We start from the raw sequence: 15787 nt of genomic DNA on the forward strand, positions 1-15787 counted from the left end.
GTGATTATCTGGGTCGTGAAGATCTTTTTTGTACAGTTCTTCTGTGTATTCTTGCCACCTCTTCTTAATATCTTCTGCTTTCTGTTAGGTCCATACCATTTCTGTCCAAAAATCGAGTCCATCTTTGCATGAAATGTTCCCTTGGGATCTCTAATTTTCTTGAAGAGATCTCTAGTCTTCCCCATTCTGTTGTTTTCCTCTATTTCTTTGCATTGCTCATAGTTTGGCCCCAGGTAAACAGCAGGGAGGGAACACAGCTCCACCCATTCAACAGAATATTGGATTAAAGATTTACTGAGCATGGCCCCACCCATCAGAACAAGACCCAGTTTCCCTCTCAGTCAGTCTCTCCCATCAGGAAGCTTCCATAAGCCTCTTATCCTTCTCCATCAGAGGGCAGACAGACTGAAAACCACAATCACAGAAAATGAACCAAGCTAATCACATGGACCACAGCCTTGTCTAATTCAATGAAACCTTGAGCCATGCCGTGTGGGGCCACCCAAGACAGATGCATCATGGTGGAGAGGTCTGACAGAATGCGGTCCACTGGAGAAGGGAATGGCAAACCACTTCAGTATTCTTGCCTTGAGAACCCCATGAACAGTATGAAAAGGCAAAAAGATAGGACACTGAAAGATGAACTTCCCAGGTCGGTAGGTGCCCAATATGCTACTGGAGATCAGTGGAGAAATAACTCCAGAGAGAATGAAGAGACAGAGCCAAAGCAAAAACAACACCCAGTTGTGGATATGACTGGTGATGAAAGCAAGGTCCAATGCTGTAAAGAGCACTAATACATAGGAACCTGGAATGTTAGGTCCATGAATCAAGGCAAATTGGAAGTGGTCAAACAGGAGATGGCAAGGGTGAACATTGACATTTTAGGAATCAGCAAACTAAACTGGACTGCGATGGGTGAATTTAACTCAGATGACAATTATATCGACTACTGTGGGCAAGAATCCCTTAGAAGAAATGGTGTAGCTATCATGGTCAACAAAAGAGTCCGAAATGCAGTACTTGGATGCAATCTCAAAAATGACAGAATGATCTCTGTTCATTTTCAAAGCAAACCATTCAATATCATGGTAATACAAGCCTATGCCCCAACCAGTAATGCTGAAGAAGCTGAAGTTGAAAGGTTCTATGAAGACCTACAAAACCTTCTACAACTAACACCCAAAAAATATGTCCTTTTCATTATAGGAGACTGGAATGCAAAAGTAGGAAGTCAAGAAACACCTGGAGTAACAGGCAAATTTGGCCTTGGAGTACAGAATGAAGCAGGACAAAGGCTAATAGTGTTTTGCCAAGAGAACACACTGGTCATAGCAAACACCCTCTTCCAACAACACAAGAGAAGACTCTACACATAGACATCACCAGATGGTCAACACCAAAATCAGATTGATTATATTCTTTGCAGCCAAAGATGGAGAAACTCTATATAGTCAGCAAAAACAAGACCGGGAGCTGACTGTGGCTCAGATCATGAGCTCCTTACTGCCAAATTCAGACTTAAATTGAAGAAAGTAGGGAAAACCACTAGACCATTCAGGTATGACCTAAATCAAATCCCTAACAATTATACAGTGGAAGCAACAAATAGATTCAAGGACTAGATGCTAGTAAAGTAATGCCCCTAATTCTCCAAGCCAGGCTTCAGCAATACGTGAACTGTGAACTTCCAGATGTTCAAGCTGGTTTTAGAAAAAGGCAGAGGAACCAGAGATCAAATTGCCAACATCCTCTGGATCATCAAAAAAGCCAGAAAGTTCCAGAAAGACATCTATTTCTGCTTTATTGACTATGCAAAAGCCTTTGACTGTGTGGATCACAATAAACTGTGGAAAATTCTGAAAGAGATGGGAATACCAGACCACCTAACCTATCTCCTGAGAAATCTGTACACATGTCAGGAAGCAACAGTTAGAACTGGAATGGAACAACAGACTGGTTCCAAATAGGAAAAGGAGTACGTCAAGGCTGTATATTGTCACCCTGCTTGTTTAACTTCTATGCAGAGTACATCATGAGAAACACTGGGATGCATGAAGCACAAGCTGGAATCAAGGTTGCTGAGAGAAATATCAATAACCTCAGATACACAGATGACACCACCCTTATGGCAGAAAGTGAAGAGGAACTAAAGAACCTCTTGATAAAAGTGAAAGTGGAGAGTGAAACAGTTGGCTTAAAGCTCAACATTCAGAAAATGAAGATCATGGCATCTGGTCCCATCACTTCATGGCAAATAGACAGGGAAACAGTGGAAACAGTGACAGACTTTATTTTGGGGGGCTCCAAAATCACTGCAGATGGTGACTGCAGCCATGAAATTAAAAGATGCCTACTCCTTGGAAGAAAAGTTATGACCAACCTAGACAGCATATTAAAAAGCAGAGACATTACTTTGCCAACAAAGGTCTATGTAGTCAAGGCTATAATTTTTCCAGTAGTCATGTATGGATGGGAGAGTTGGACTTTAAAGATAGCTGAGCACTGAAGAATTGATGCTTTTGATCTATGGTGTTGGAGAAGACTCTTGAGAGTCCCTTGGACTGCAAGGAGATCCTACCAGTCCATCCTAAAGGAAATCAAACCTGGAATATCCATTGGAAGGACTGATGTTGAAGCTGAAGCTCCAATACTTTGGCCACCTGATGCGAAGACCTGACTCACTGGAAAAGATCCTGATGTTGGAAAAGATTGAAGGCAGGAGGAGAAGGGGATAACAGAGGATCAGATGGTTGGATGTCATCACCGACTCAATGGTCATAAGTTTGGGTCAATTCCGGGAGTTGGTGATAGACAGGGAGGCCTGATGTGCTGCAGTCCATGGGGTCGCAAAGAGTCAGACACGACTGAGGGAATGAACTGAACTGAATTGATGGTGGTCATTGGCTTCCCTGGTGGCTTGGATGGTAAAGAACCTGCCTGCAATGCAGGAGACCCAGGTTCAATCCCTGGGTTGTGTTTTTAGTAGATTTTCCTTGGAAGCAACGTTGAAAAAAGATTTTCAAATAAGTAACATAACATACGTAAGAAACTCATATCTACAAAAATAAATGAAGGACATTAGAGACAAAATGAATGAAGGTAAAATAAGATCTTTTATTTTTCTTATTTTTAACTAATTTACTAGATAACAGTGGGTTCAACACAATAGAAATAATTTATTCAGTGGTTATAGATCATGGATAAGTAAAATGATGGACAGTAATGTTATGAAGGATGGGAGAGAGGAATTTCAAATACAACGTTAAAGACACCTGCACTATTCGCGGAGTCATATAGTGCTATTTAAAAATGCAGACGTAGTCATAAGTGTATACTGAAAATTGTAGGGTAACCACTTAAAAAGTTTTAAAAAAAGAAGTATATTGATATGTTAATTTAGGAGATAAAATATAATCATAAAAGATGCTTAACTAAAACCAGAAAAGCAATAAATGAGGGAAAGAAAAAAATAAACATAAAACAAGGGCAATGAATAGAAAACAGTCACAAATAGGATAATTATTAACCCAGCTATATCCATAATCATTGCAAATATGAATGGACTTATATATACAGAGTGTCAGAATGGGGAAAAAACAAAAGTCAACTATATGTATTTACAAGAAACTCACTTTAATATAAAGATGCAAACACAAATCAAAGGAAGGCTGGAGTAGTTAGACGAATTTCAAACAAAGCTGATTCAGAGCAAGGACACTTACCAGAGATAAAGAGGAGACAATAAATAATGATAAAAAGCTTAATTCACCAAACATAACAACCCATAGCGTGTATGCACCTAACAACACAATATGTCAACACACATAAAGGAAGAAAAGCCAGCATGGCAAGAGGAGACACCTGAGCCCACAGCTACGGCTGGGGACACAGCACGCCCCCAGCAGTAAGTGGCCCACCTCGCAGGCAGAGAACAAGTAAGGACACGGCTGAGCCGGCAGCACCAATCGCTGGGTCTGACAGGTCTAGAAACTTCATGCAACAACAGCAGAATACACATTCTTCTAAAGCTCATGTGGAATATTCTCTAAGTAGATGGGGACACACAGCACGCCCCCAGCAGGAAGCGGCCCACCTAGCAGGCAGAGAACGAGTAAGGACGCGGCTGAGCTGGCAGCACCAATCGCTGGGTCTGACAGGTCTAGAAACTTCATGCAACAACAGCAGAATACACATTCTTCTAAAGCTCATGTGGAATATTCTCTAAATAGACTTACATATGGGCTACGAAACATACATTAACAATTTTTAAAAAGATTTTCTTTGATGTGGACCGTTTTGAAAGTCTTTATTGAACTTGTGAGAATATTGATGCTTTTTTTAATGCTTTAGTTTTTTGGCTCTGAGCCATGTGGGATCTGAGCTCCTGGAACAGAGACTGAGTCCACACTCCCTGCACTTTGGAAGGCGAAGTCCCAACCACTGGACTGCCAGGAAAGTCCCAGCCTAACAAATTTTTAAAAATATAAATCATACTAAGTACGCTCTCCAACCGCAGTGAAATTGAACTGGAAATCAATAACAGAAAGATAACTGGAAAATCCCCAAATATGTGGAAATTAAGCAACACACTTCTAAGTAACACATGGCTCAGAAAAGAAATTTCAAGAGAAATATTTTGATATTTTAACTAAAGTAAAATATAACTTATCAAAATTAGTGGCATGCAGTGAAAGCAGTAGTTAAAGGAAATCTGTAGCAGTGACTGCATTTATTAGAAAAGAAGAAAGATCTAAAGTCAATAATCTAAGCTTCCACCTTAGGAAACTGGAAAAAGAAGCAGACTGAAAGGACGGAGAAGAAAAGAAAAAAATAAGAGAAGAAATCTGTGAAATTTAAAACAGGAAGTTAAAACTGGACAGCTACATGTAAAATAATAAAATTAGGACACCATAGACAAAAGTAAACTCAAGATGGATTAAAGACCTAAATGTAAGGCCAGATACTATAAAACTCTTGGTGGAGAACATAGAACACCCTTTGACATAAATTACAGCAAGATCTTTTTCAACCCACCTCCTAGAATAGTAAAAATAAAAACAAAAGTAAACAAATAGTACCTAAATAAACTTAAAAGCTTTTGTACAGCAACGGAAACCATGAACAAAACAAAAAGACAACCCTCAGAATGGGAGGAAACACTTGCAAACGAAGCAACCAACAAAGGATTAATCTCCAAAATATAGAAGTTCATGCAGCTCAATATAAAAAAAAAAGCCAATTAACCCAATCAAAAAATGGGTGGAAGATCTAAATAGACATTTTCCCAAAGAAGACATATAGATGGCTTAAAAGCACATGAAAAAGATGTTCAACATCACTAATTATTAGGGAGATGCATATCAAAACTACAATGAGGTATCACCTCAGACCTGTCAGAATAGCCATCATCAAAAAAATCTATAAGCAATAAATGTTGTAGAGAGTGCGGAGAAAAAGGAGCCCTCCTACACAGTTAGTGGGAATGTCTCAATAAATTGGTACAGCCACTATGAAAAACAGTTTGGGTGTTCCTTTAAAAACTAAAAATAGAGCTACCATATGATCCAGCAATCCCACTCCTGGGCATATATCCAGATAAAAGTCATAATTCCAAAAGATACATGCACCCCAGAGTTTACTGCAGCACTATTTATAATAACCAGGATATGGAAGCAACCTAAATGTCCACTGACAGAGGGATGGACAAAGAAGATGTGGTACATACATTACAACGGAATACTACTCAGCTATAAAGAAGAACACATTTGAGTTAGTTCTAATGAGGTGGATGAACCTAGAGCCTATTATAGAGCAAAGTAAGTCAGAAAGAGAAAAATATATATTAACATACATATGTGGAATCTGAAAAAAAAAATTGGTATAGACAATCTTATTTACAAAGCAGAAACAGAGACACAGATGTAAAGAAAAAAACATATGTACCAAGGGGGAAAAGGGGGAGATAGGATGAACTGGGAGATTTGGATTGGTACATACATACTATTGATACCATGTATAAAATAGATGACTAATGAGAACCTCCTGTACAGCACAGGGAACTCTACTCAGTGCTCTGTGGTGACCTGAATGGGAAGGAAATCTGGAACAGAGGGGATCTATGTATACATACAGCTGATTCACTTTGCTGTACAGTACAAAGTAACATAACATTGTTAAGTAGCTATACCCTAATAAATTTTTTTAAAAAACAACAACCCCCCAAAAACTCAAGGTACACAAAACATTATACATCATTTGTGGGTGATCGGTATGTAGATAAAGTACAAATATATTCAAGAGAGTTATACAACTGACATGAAAGTTCTACACACCAACCACAAGAGCGGGGGAGGAAAAGGATGCGAGCTGGGTCTGCAATGTTTTGTTTCTTTAAATAAAGACACTTTATTTAAATGATAAATATATTCTTTATAAATATGGCAAAATGTTAGCGTTCTTCAACCTTGGATGTGGGCTTATAGGCCCTTTTATATTACTTTTGGGGAGGCCACTGTTTTTGTATGCTTGAAATATTTTCTAATTTTTTAAAATGCTAAAGATTATTCTATTAATAGTTGCAGGTTAGGTAAGAGATTAGAGAACCAGTGTGGAGAACAGTTAACAGACAGACTACAAAGTCTACTTAGACAACCTAAGTGTTTGTTATACACTTAATTTATGGAAAGGCAAACAAAACTCTTTTAAATATGATGCAGGATGTACAACAAGCATATTTTCCCAAACTTACCTGCTCGACCTCTCTATTGAGGGCATCTACTTTTTCTTTTAACCTGTTCCCCTCTGCCTCAGCAGTGATTAGTTCTAATTTGAGGGTATTGTTATCTGCCTCTGCTTGACGGGCCTTATTTTCCCAATTTTCAGCATCTTCATTGGCTTTTCGGAGTTGGTCCATCATTTGTCTGTTCTCAGATTCCTAAAAAGCAAATCTTAGGTGTTACTTTAAAAGAGTAAAATGTTAAGCATATGATGCAAATTAAACATTATTTGCCAAGTCACTAGGAATTTACTTGTCAAGAGGACCATCTACAGCATAACCTCAAGGAATCCTGTCTACACTCTCAGTTTAGAAAATTGGTCAATCAATAATTAACAAAAGGGAACGGGCCCAGGATCTGCTCCGGTTCCTGAGTCACACACACTCTAGTAAGGTTATGGTTTTACTCTTATCTTCCAGACCTCAATGAATATGTTTTTACATTTGCTTTTGTTTAAACAAAACTCCTTATTGCCTCTTTTCCCTATATATCTGCTTGCTGACTACTTGCTAGTCTGGTTTCTGAGTTTCTGCCTTGACCTGACCTTTTGTATCTATGTATTCTGGTGTTCTGGCTGCTCTTGGGTGGTATTGTGACTACAGAGCTTCTGACCGCTTGCATATCTTAAGCATCAGCTTCTGATAATTCTCTGGGTTTGGTGTATTTCCTATCTGGTTCCTGCTTTTCATTCATAACCCAAGCCTTAATCTTCTCCATCATAGGCTGTTGTTCTATGATTCACTTTTGCTCTCTGTTCTAACAACTTGCCTGAAGTTGCTCAGAAGTAAAATATGAAACCTATGCTGATAAACACTATTCATACATATACATTCAAGTATATACTGGGCGTACAATGAGAAACACATTGTTAGACTCTATAGACTGACTAAAGTAGGAGCTTATTTCTAAAAGAAAACAATCAGCTCCACAAACAATATACTATGTTGAGTAATAATCATGAAGCTACTTTTTAAAAATATATTAAAAAAATTATTTTAATAGTATGGTTTGACTAACTCATTCTAAAAACTTATTTATAATTCTGGTAATTAATTAAAAAGACTCTAGATATCCAGTACTTTGGCCACCTCATGCAAAGAGTTGACTCATTAGAAAAGACTCTGATTCTGGGAGGGATTGGGGACAGAAGAAGAAGGGGATGACAGAGGATGAGATGGCTGGATGGCATCACCGACTCAATGGACGTGAGTCTCAGTGAACTCCGGGAGTTGGTGATGGACAGGGAGGCCTGGCGTGCTGCGATTCATGGGGTCGCAAAGAGTCGGACACGACAGAGCAACTGAACTGAACTGAACTGAGATCTTTTTCTCTCCTGCTTGTTAGTAAACACTTCAGAAACACCAGGCTCAATTTATTGCCAAAATTACAATAAACAACACCTCTAATTGTATAAGACTTTCAAATCAAGATTTAAGTTCTCACAAATAAGATTAATCATGAGATTGGTTGAAATTCGGTTAATATCGCCACCTTGTGGTCTCATGGTACCTTGACCAATAAGAAGGATCTGTGCCAAGTCTGTTGATTAACAAGTTAACATACTAATCTACTGTATTGGCTTTTAAGATTCAGATATTCCCAATGTGCCAATAGGAATCAGATGTGTGTTTCCTATTACTGTACTAAAAATAACAGCTGTGTACAGAGTATGTACTTGGGAGGTACATGGTACAGTATACATAAATTGGATTTTACTCACATCAATTTTTACCCTCTTTAACTTTCTGTAGCACTTACTGTATATCAATCTTTTAAAACTGCCCTCAGCTTTATGTCAACTGGTTACTAACAGAGAAATGGAGAAGAGAGTCATTGCCCTCTGGCCCTAAGAAATAGACGGTCCCACAACAGAGTGATCAATTCTGATTGGCTACACAATCAGGTGAAGCCTCTTTGTCAAAGGTTTGTAATTGTCAATTACCATTTCCAAATATAAGTGAGCCCATGTTGACTCTGGCCCCTTGTCCTCCATCCAGTTAGGAGGGTTCTACTTATCTAAAATGGCTAAGTGGCAAAACAAAAGGGGTGCATTCTTGAGTTACCTTTCTGGATATTGGTGACCTTCTAAACATACAGTTAACACAAAACTGTCAACATTAGAATATTCTGTGCACTAAAGAAATGCACTTGATACAGCCATTCCTATGAGTGCAATCAATCAATAGCTCTCATGAAAATTCAGCTATCTTGGGCCAAAGGGAAAATAAATATATACGTACTTCAGACTTTAATATATTCTTCAGTTTATTAACCTCCAGATTAGTGTCTTGAACTTTCTGCTTAATGTCACTAAGTTCATTATGAGTATCATTCAATTTCTTAGACAGTGCCTATGAGAAAAAGACAGATTTACAAAAAAACTACAAATTGTTCTGCATCAAAACCACCATAAATATTTACAAGATAACTAAAATTAATATACTTAATACATAAATCTCATATAAAGATAATGAGAAAACACAGGAGTCCAAACAGCAAGTGGACAAAGAATCCAAACACAATTCACAAAAAAGGAGCCACAAACGGATAATACTTAAAGTTAAAATTTACTAGCAATCAAAGATATGGCAAGGAATGTACATTTTTATGTACTGTTGAAATAAATGTAAATTTGAGGAAAGCAAATCTGTGATCTTCTACCTGGTGATGTATTAAGAGACATTTTTAAAAGCTCATAAAAACAAGAAAGACAAATATGTTGCTTTTTGTTAAAGGTAAGAGATGGATACATGGGTATTCACTATACTCACGTCCACTCAGAAGGTTTCTTAATTTTGAAATGACACCATAAGCATTTGATTCCATTTGAAAGCAAATCTATAAAATCTAATGAAAAAGAATGTCTACCGAGGAATTATTTGCTATGTGACAATATTCATTCATTAGGTGAATGATGCAATAAATAACAGTATCCACCTAGTGGTAAAACCACATAGAATATTATGCATCCATGAAAAATGTTTGGAAAATTTTTTAATAACAGAGAAAAATGTTAATGCATATTTGAAAAAATCAGGATTTAACACTAAAAACATCTCAATTTGTTTAAAATCATGGTATTGAGCAAGAAATTATTTTAAGGTTTCTGTTTTCCAAATCTTCTATGATATGGGTTTTTTTTAATAACCTGCAGTCCACAGAGTGGTCCATCTTCTACATTTGCGCCCTATGACCCAAACATAGGAAAAATTCACTCTTGAACATTTGTATATTGTTATGGTAATAATTTTCTTCTGATTATAAAACATGTTTATTAAGGTATAACAAACAACTATGGTGTTATAGTAAGCTAATAACAGTTAAAAAATATTTATCAAGTGATAATGTTAGATGCTCTTTGGAAGGAATGATGCTAAAGCTGAAACTCCAGTACTTTGGCCACCTCATACGAAGAGTTGACTCATTGGAAAAGACTCTGATGCTGGGAGGGATTGGGGGCAGGAGGAGAAGGGGATGACAGAGGATGAGATGGCTGGATGGCATCACCAACTCAATGGACGTAAGTCTGAGTGATCTCCAGGAGTTGGTGATGGACAGGGAGGCCTGGCGTGCTGCGATTCATGGGGTTGCAAAGAGTCGGACATGACTGAGCAACTGAACTGAACTGAACTGAATGCTAGATGCTCTAAGTTCTTGCTAGGCATATTCTCATCTACTCTCCATTTTTACAGTTGATATGATCACACAGCCAGGAGAGGGGACTTGCACTCATGTGAGTCTTAAATACTTCACTCTGTTGTCTTCTCATGTAGAACAAAGCATGATATAAAGTGGTATGTGGTTTTATCTCAGCTACATTAAAAAGTTCATGTAAAAGACAGTATAAAAATTTTAAACTATATTGAAAATCAGTAAAAAAATGTTAACAGCATATAACTTCATGGTAAAGATGAAAGCTTTTCATCTAATTTTCATAAATATTAGTTACAGTTAGCTTTAGCCTGTTTGCTTTAGCTGTAAATAGAGCACACAAAAGTAGAATCTATAAATTCACATCTCTTGTTTTTATTGCTATTAACTTTTAAAAATTAAACTTTATTTTAAAAGTTTTAGACTTACAGAAAAGTTATTAAAATAGTATAGAGAGCGCCCATATAGGCTATACTCAGTTTTCCCTATTATTAACATCTTATATTAGTATACTACATGTCACAGTTCATGAACCAATGTTCATAACTATTAACTGAAGTCCATATTTTATTCCTATTCCTTCCATTTTTATGGAATGTCCTTTTTCTGTTCCAGGATCCCAGTGTTCATTAACTTTTGAACAAACTACTTTAACACCTCAAACAACTTTTTAATAATTAACAAAGCTTGGCATCTTTATATCTGATTATGTAAATTAAATTATTTAACAGTTTAAAAATACAGACTTTTATGATGCAAACTAAACACATTGAGAGTGACAGCAAAGTGAAGGAAATCATTTGTATTGAAGAATTTCAATGGGGGAAGAAAGTTTTCAAGGAAAATTTTCTAATGATAAAATTAAAAGCGATACTGGTAAGGAGAGCTGTTGATAAAACTGAACTGTACTGGCTTAGAGAGGAACTAATTATAAGAGAAATTTTCCTAAAAAGAATCACAGTTCTAAAGAGAACCAAATAACATGGCATGGTCAATATACTCATATTAAGAGTAATAGTCCATCACATAAACCTACTCTTTTCTTAACCATTTCTGAAGGTTATCTTCATTTGCTAGTTTTTCCAATATTTATCATTCACTAAGGAAGTACTTCCTAAGAGCTAGTTTTTCCAATATTTATCATTCACTAAGGAAGTACTTCCTAAGAATTAATACAAATGTTACAACCCTGTTCTCTTTTCTCTAATATTTAACCGCATGTTTGAAAATTTCATTTAGAAACCACATGGCATATTCTGTGTAATAAAGATTTTTTAAATGGCTGGTTCCAAAGCCCGAGTTTTTCTATGAAATGAAAACGAGGGCTGTGGCTCAGAAGAAACATATCCTTCTCAGAGAAGAAGATTCTAGGAACAAGTATACCTGGTTTTCTTGTTTAGCTTTAGCAAACTGTTCTTGGAGATTGTCATTCTCATGAGCCAAGATGTCCCTCTCCCTGGCTATTTGAGCCAGCTCATCATTTGTCTCATCCAACTGCCGGCGCATTCTGGAAATGTCTTGTTCGCACATAATGAGGGCCTCAGTAGACTGTCTATTCCACAAATCAGGCAGTACATGAGAAGAGACATTTTACCCAAACAGAATAACAAATTTTCATGAGACAGAAGAGACAGCATGAAAACATTTAAAGAGTTTTAAACATATTTAAATTTCCAGGAATAAATACTGTAAAAATAGTGCACTGAAGCTTCTGTGTGTTGCCAACACTACACTATGAAAAAGATGCCAAATAAATATACACAGTAGTCAACGATTTGTTACAGATTCACAACTTCTGATGCTCAAGTATAAGAAAGTCATCGCCCTACCTCTAGATGCTAGATGCTCCTCTTCCTCTGCCCTTGTGAAAATGAGTGTTCTCAGGGCTTAACCCTTAGCCTCCTGATTCTTCTCATGCCAGCCCTTCTTTCTCTCTGACAGTTCCTATTCATGTCTGAGACTCCCAACCCTATCTACACTCAGACAACTCTGAAATGATCACCCCTGCCTCAGCCTCTTCCTTACACTCTCAACTCTTATATTTGACTGCTTACTAGACATACCTCCAAGAAGGTCTTGGAAACTTGAAAGAAAAATCTTTTTCCATGTAGGTTCATTATGTTTAGTATTCATCACTAGCATTTGGCATTTTCCTAGATTCTTTCCCTCACAAACACCACACCCTTGTCCCTCAACCTCCCAAGCCCAGTTCCTCATCACCTATTCTGCCTGTGTAATCTCTCTGACAAAAAAAAATCTCACCAGCCTTTAGTGATTTCTCACTGCCCACAGGCTCATCTGTCTGTATCATAGGCCTCTGCCTGCCTGCCTAGCCTCTCCTTCATTTCTCCCCTTATGCTTTGGGTTCCAACATATTCACCTACTTGTCATTCCAGAGACTTTTGAACCCCACTTGTGGTTTTCTGTGGCTCTTTGCTATTGTTTCTATCTTGAATGCTCTTCTCTTTCCTATCTTTGGCAAACACCATATCTTCCCTTTACTTTCTCAAACAGACTCAGGCCTCCTTTCAATATTAGAGAGCTAGCATCTTATACATAGCACTAAGCCCCTTGTTTCTATCTTTGTACCTAACATAGTACTTTGCCCCCCAAAAAGTGATCAAATCTTTCTTGAGTAAGTGATTTACCTTGATGCCTGTTCCATCTCAGCAATGATATTCTTCATGCCTGAAATGGTCTTTTCCTTGAAAAATAATATAAGTATTAAATACAAAATTATCTTAACTGTTATTTCTGTTAAAAGTGAATATATTAGAAGAATTTCCCACCTTTTTGATTTACAGTTGTTTTTAAACACTTGTGTTTTATTCTTTGCTACGCTTTAAAACTAATGCTTAATATATTAATGTGAGTATCTGTACTGGATAAAAACAATTGATTTTGCTCCTCAAAACAAAGACTATACTTAGGTATATTGATATGAGATCATCACATCAAATGCCATTAAAAGATATTTTGTGCAGTGACCCAGCAACATAAGAACCCCTTAAGCACCCTGTTTTAGGAGGAAACCCAATTATTTGGCACTGGGTTCTCTACTGGAAATAGGACTGATTTCCGTCCTTACTTCTTCATGTTATAAAACCCAGGAAAGTCAATCATGTAAAACTAAATTTAGTTATTAAGAATAATGACCTTGACAAAGTACACCATATATATCAGTCATCAACATCACCTTGAAAAAGCTGTTACAGTGGGATTACTTATAGAAGTATACTATTAATTTTAGGTGTAAGCTAGTAAGCAGGCCTACAACAAAAGTATAAGAAATAAATTATTTCTATTTTTCTTTTTTAAGGGTGTGGAGAGGGAGTAGAATTAGTGGAATCAATCAAGACTGAGATGAGGGGGAATATCTTAATCCCATCAATACCATTTCCAGATGTCCTCCTTTAAAAACTAGCTGATCCTGAAATAGTAATGGATACTACACATAGATACTTAGCACTAACATAAGTCCTTAAAAAGTAGAAAAATTATTCTTCCACTAAATAACCAGATTTCACTTTGCCTTTTAAATTTTCAAATCCTAGTAACCAAGTAACAAGACGAAAATTAAACCTGTATTTCCCAAACAGTGCTGCTCCTATCATCAGAGACAACTCTGTGTGTGTGTGTGTGTGTGTGTGTGTGATTCTCCTTTACTCATGTGTTCCTCTCTAGGGTATTTTTAACTCTAGTTTCCCATTCTGTTTTCTGACAGAATGGCACAGATTCCATATCTGGCCATAATGGATACTGAAGTATGGTTAAAATATCCATTAGCAAAACTGTTAAACCCCTTAAAGAATCACAGTCAATGGAGGAAAAACTCAAAGAGAAAATACTGCTTACTACAGAATATTTACAAATGCTTTCGAAATGCAACTTAACACACTTCTAAATAAATTCTGAAAAGATAACTGAATTTCTAGTATTTCTGACAACTATTGCTTGGTTAATATTTAAACATGGCTTATAAGCCTAAAAAGATCTCTCTTTTATCAACAGAAATTCCTTGATTCTCTAAAAATACTGCAAAAGTATTCAGGGCAAACAAAATTATTGTATAGAATCCAATAACATATCCTCCTAGACTATTTTTCTCTTAATGTGACCCTAATAGCATCATTTCTTAAAATTTATATCATTATCAACTTGATAATCCTTGTACAATCTCAATATATTTGTCCAATCAGAGACACAGATCAAGTTAATTGTTAAAAATTCAACCTGGACAGGGTGGTCATAATCTACTCAGAAAAAAGAAACAAACTAAAATTTTATACAAATAATTCTGACTTTTATGATTCAAAAATCTGCAAACTTGCTATTGAATTTTCTAACTTTAATTGGTACCAAGTAGTAGAACAACTTTTAAAAAACTATGACTACCAGACAAAATTCACTTTATTCATTATAATATAGACTTTTCCATAGTAATTACCTTTCCAATGTAATCTCCAGATTAAACTAATAAAACTACTATTTTTCACTGAAAGGTATTAAAAATTCAGCTCTGAAATATCATTGTATAGAACATTTCCTCTTTTGAATGTGTAACACTGTTTTCCCTTCATAGGATGGATGTGTTTGTATTCATAATCCTATATAATACTCAATTTTGAAATGGACTTGCAACTCAATATTCTTTGTGAAGGAGAAGATAATATTGGTACAGTTAGCAGAGTAGAAGACATGAAATTAGTCAATCAGACTTTTCCAGTTAAGCCAAAATTTACTACCTCGTGTACTTTGACAACTTCAATTATGCTCATGATACCCAAATCTGTTAACTTCAATTTTCTGTGCACACCTTAAAATCCAAGATTCAACTCATGTCACAAAGGCGTGCTGATAAACTTCCTCACTAAGCTTGCTCTGCGTCCTGTGTTTAAGGAACTGATCATTTGCCTCCTAAGCAGAAAGCACATCCTGGCAGTCTTGCTTCCTAAACAGAGCTATCTGTCTCTCACAGACACTGTCACTTCCTAGTACAGCTCTTATCACTTTACTCCTAACTACTATCACTACTCTCATTTCCCTACAGCCCACTTTTTACATGGATTAACAAGTGACAGGATAATGCTTTAAAGATCTAATTGTAACATTTCATTTATATGATTTCAATGATTCTCTACATCCATGATGATGGTATCAAAACTCAACATCTCAGGTATTTTTGATTTGTTGCTTATCTATCCCATCTTATCTTTTACCCCCCTTCATGCCCCCGTACTTCCCTCCTTGCACTCTATTCTCTGGACATACTAAAGTATCAAGAAATCTCACCAAATTCTCTGATGAAAGCCACTGGGCTTCCGTATAAGTTGCTCTACTTGCTTGGATCACCTTTT

The 15787-nt window shown here is 36.6% G+C and overlaps 1 protein-coding gene across 6 annotated transcripts in view; it reads right to left on the bottom strand.

Annotated features, from left to right (window-relative positions):
* TSGA10 (testis specific 10) overlaps positions 1 to 15787 on the bottom strand; it is a 93129-nt gene that overhangs the window by 16097 nt on the left and 61245 nt on the right. For all 6 annotated transcript variants that reach the window (XM_027554674.1, XM_027554671.1, XM_027554672.1 and 3 more), the window contains 4 exons: positions 13079 to 13134; positions 11814 to 11982; positions 9020 to 9130; positions 6752 to 6937 (listed from right to left, as the gene is read on the bottom strand). In XM_027554674.1, coding sequence (XP_027410475.1) covers positions 6752 to 6937; positions 9020 to 9130; positions 11814 to 11982; positions 13079 to 13134 — 522 coding nt within the window. The remainder of the gene's footprint in view (positions 1 to 6751; positions 6938 to 9019; positions 9131 to 11813; positions 11983 to 13078; positions 13135 to 15787) is intronic.

This window comes from Bos indicus x Bos taurus, chromosome 11 (assembly GCF_003369695.1).
Source record: "Bos indicus x Bos taurus breed Angus x Brahman F1 hybrid chromosome 11, Bos_hybrid_MaternalHap_v2.0, whole genome shotgun sequence".
In the NCBI taxonomy this organism is placed as follows: Eukaryota; Metazoa; Chordata; class Mammalia; order Artiodactyla; family Bovidae; genus Bos; species Bos indicus x Bos taurus.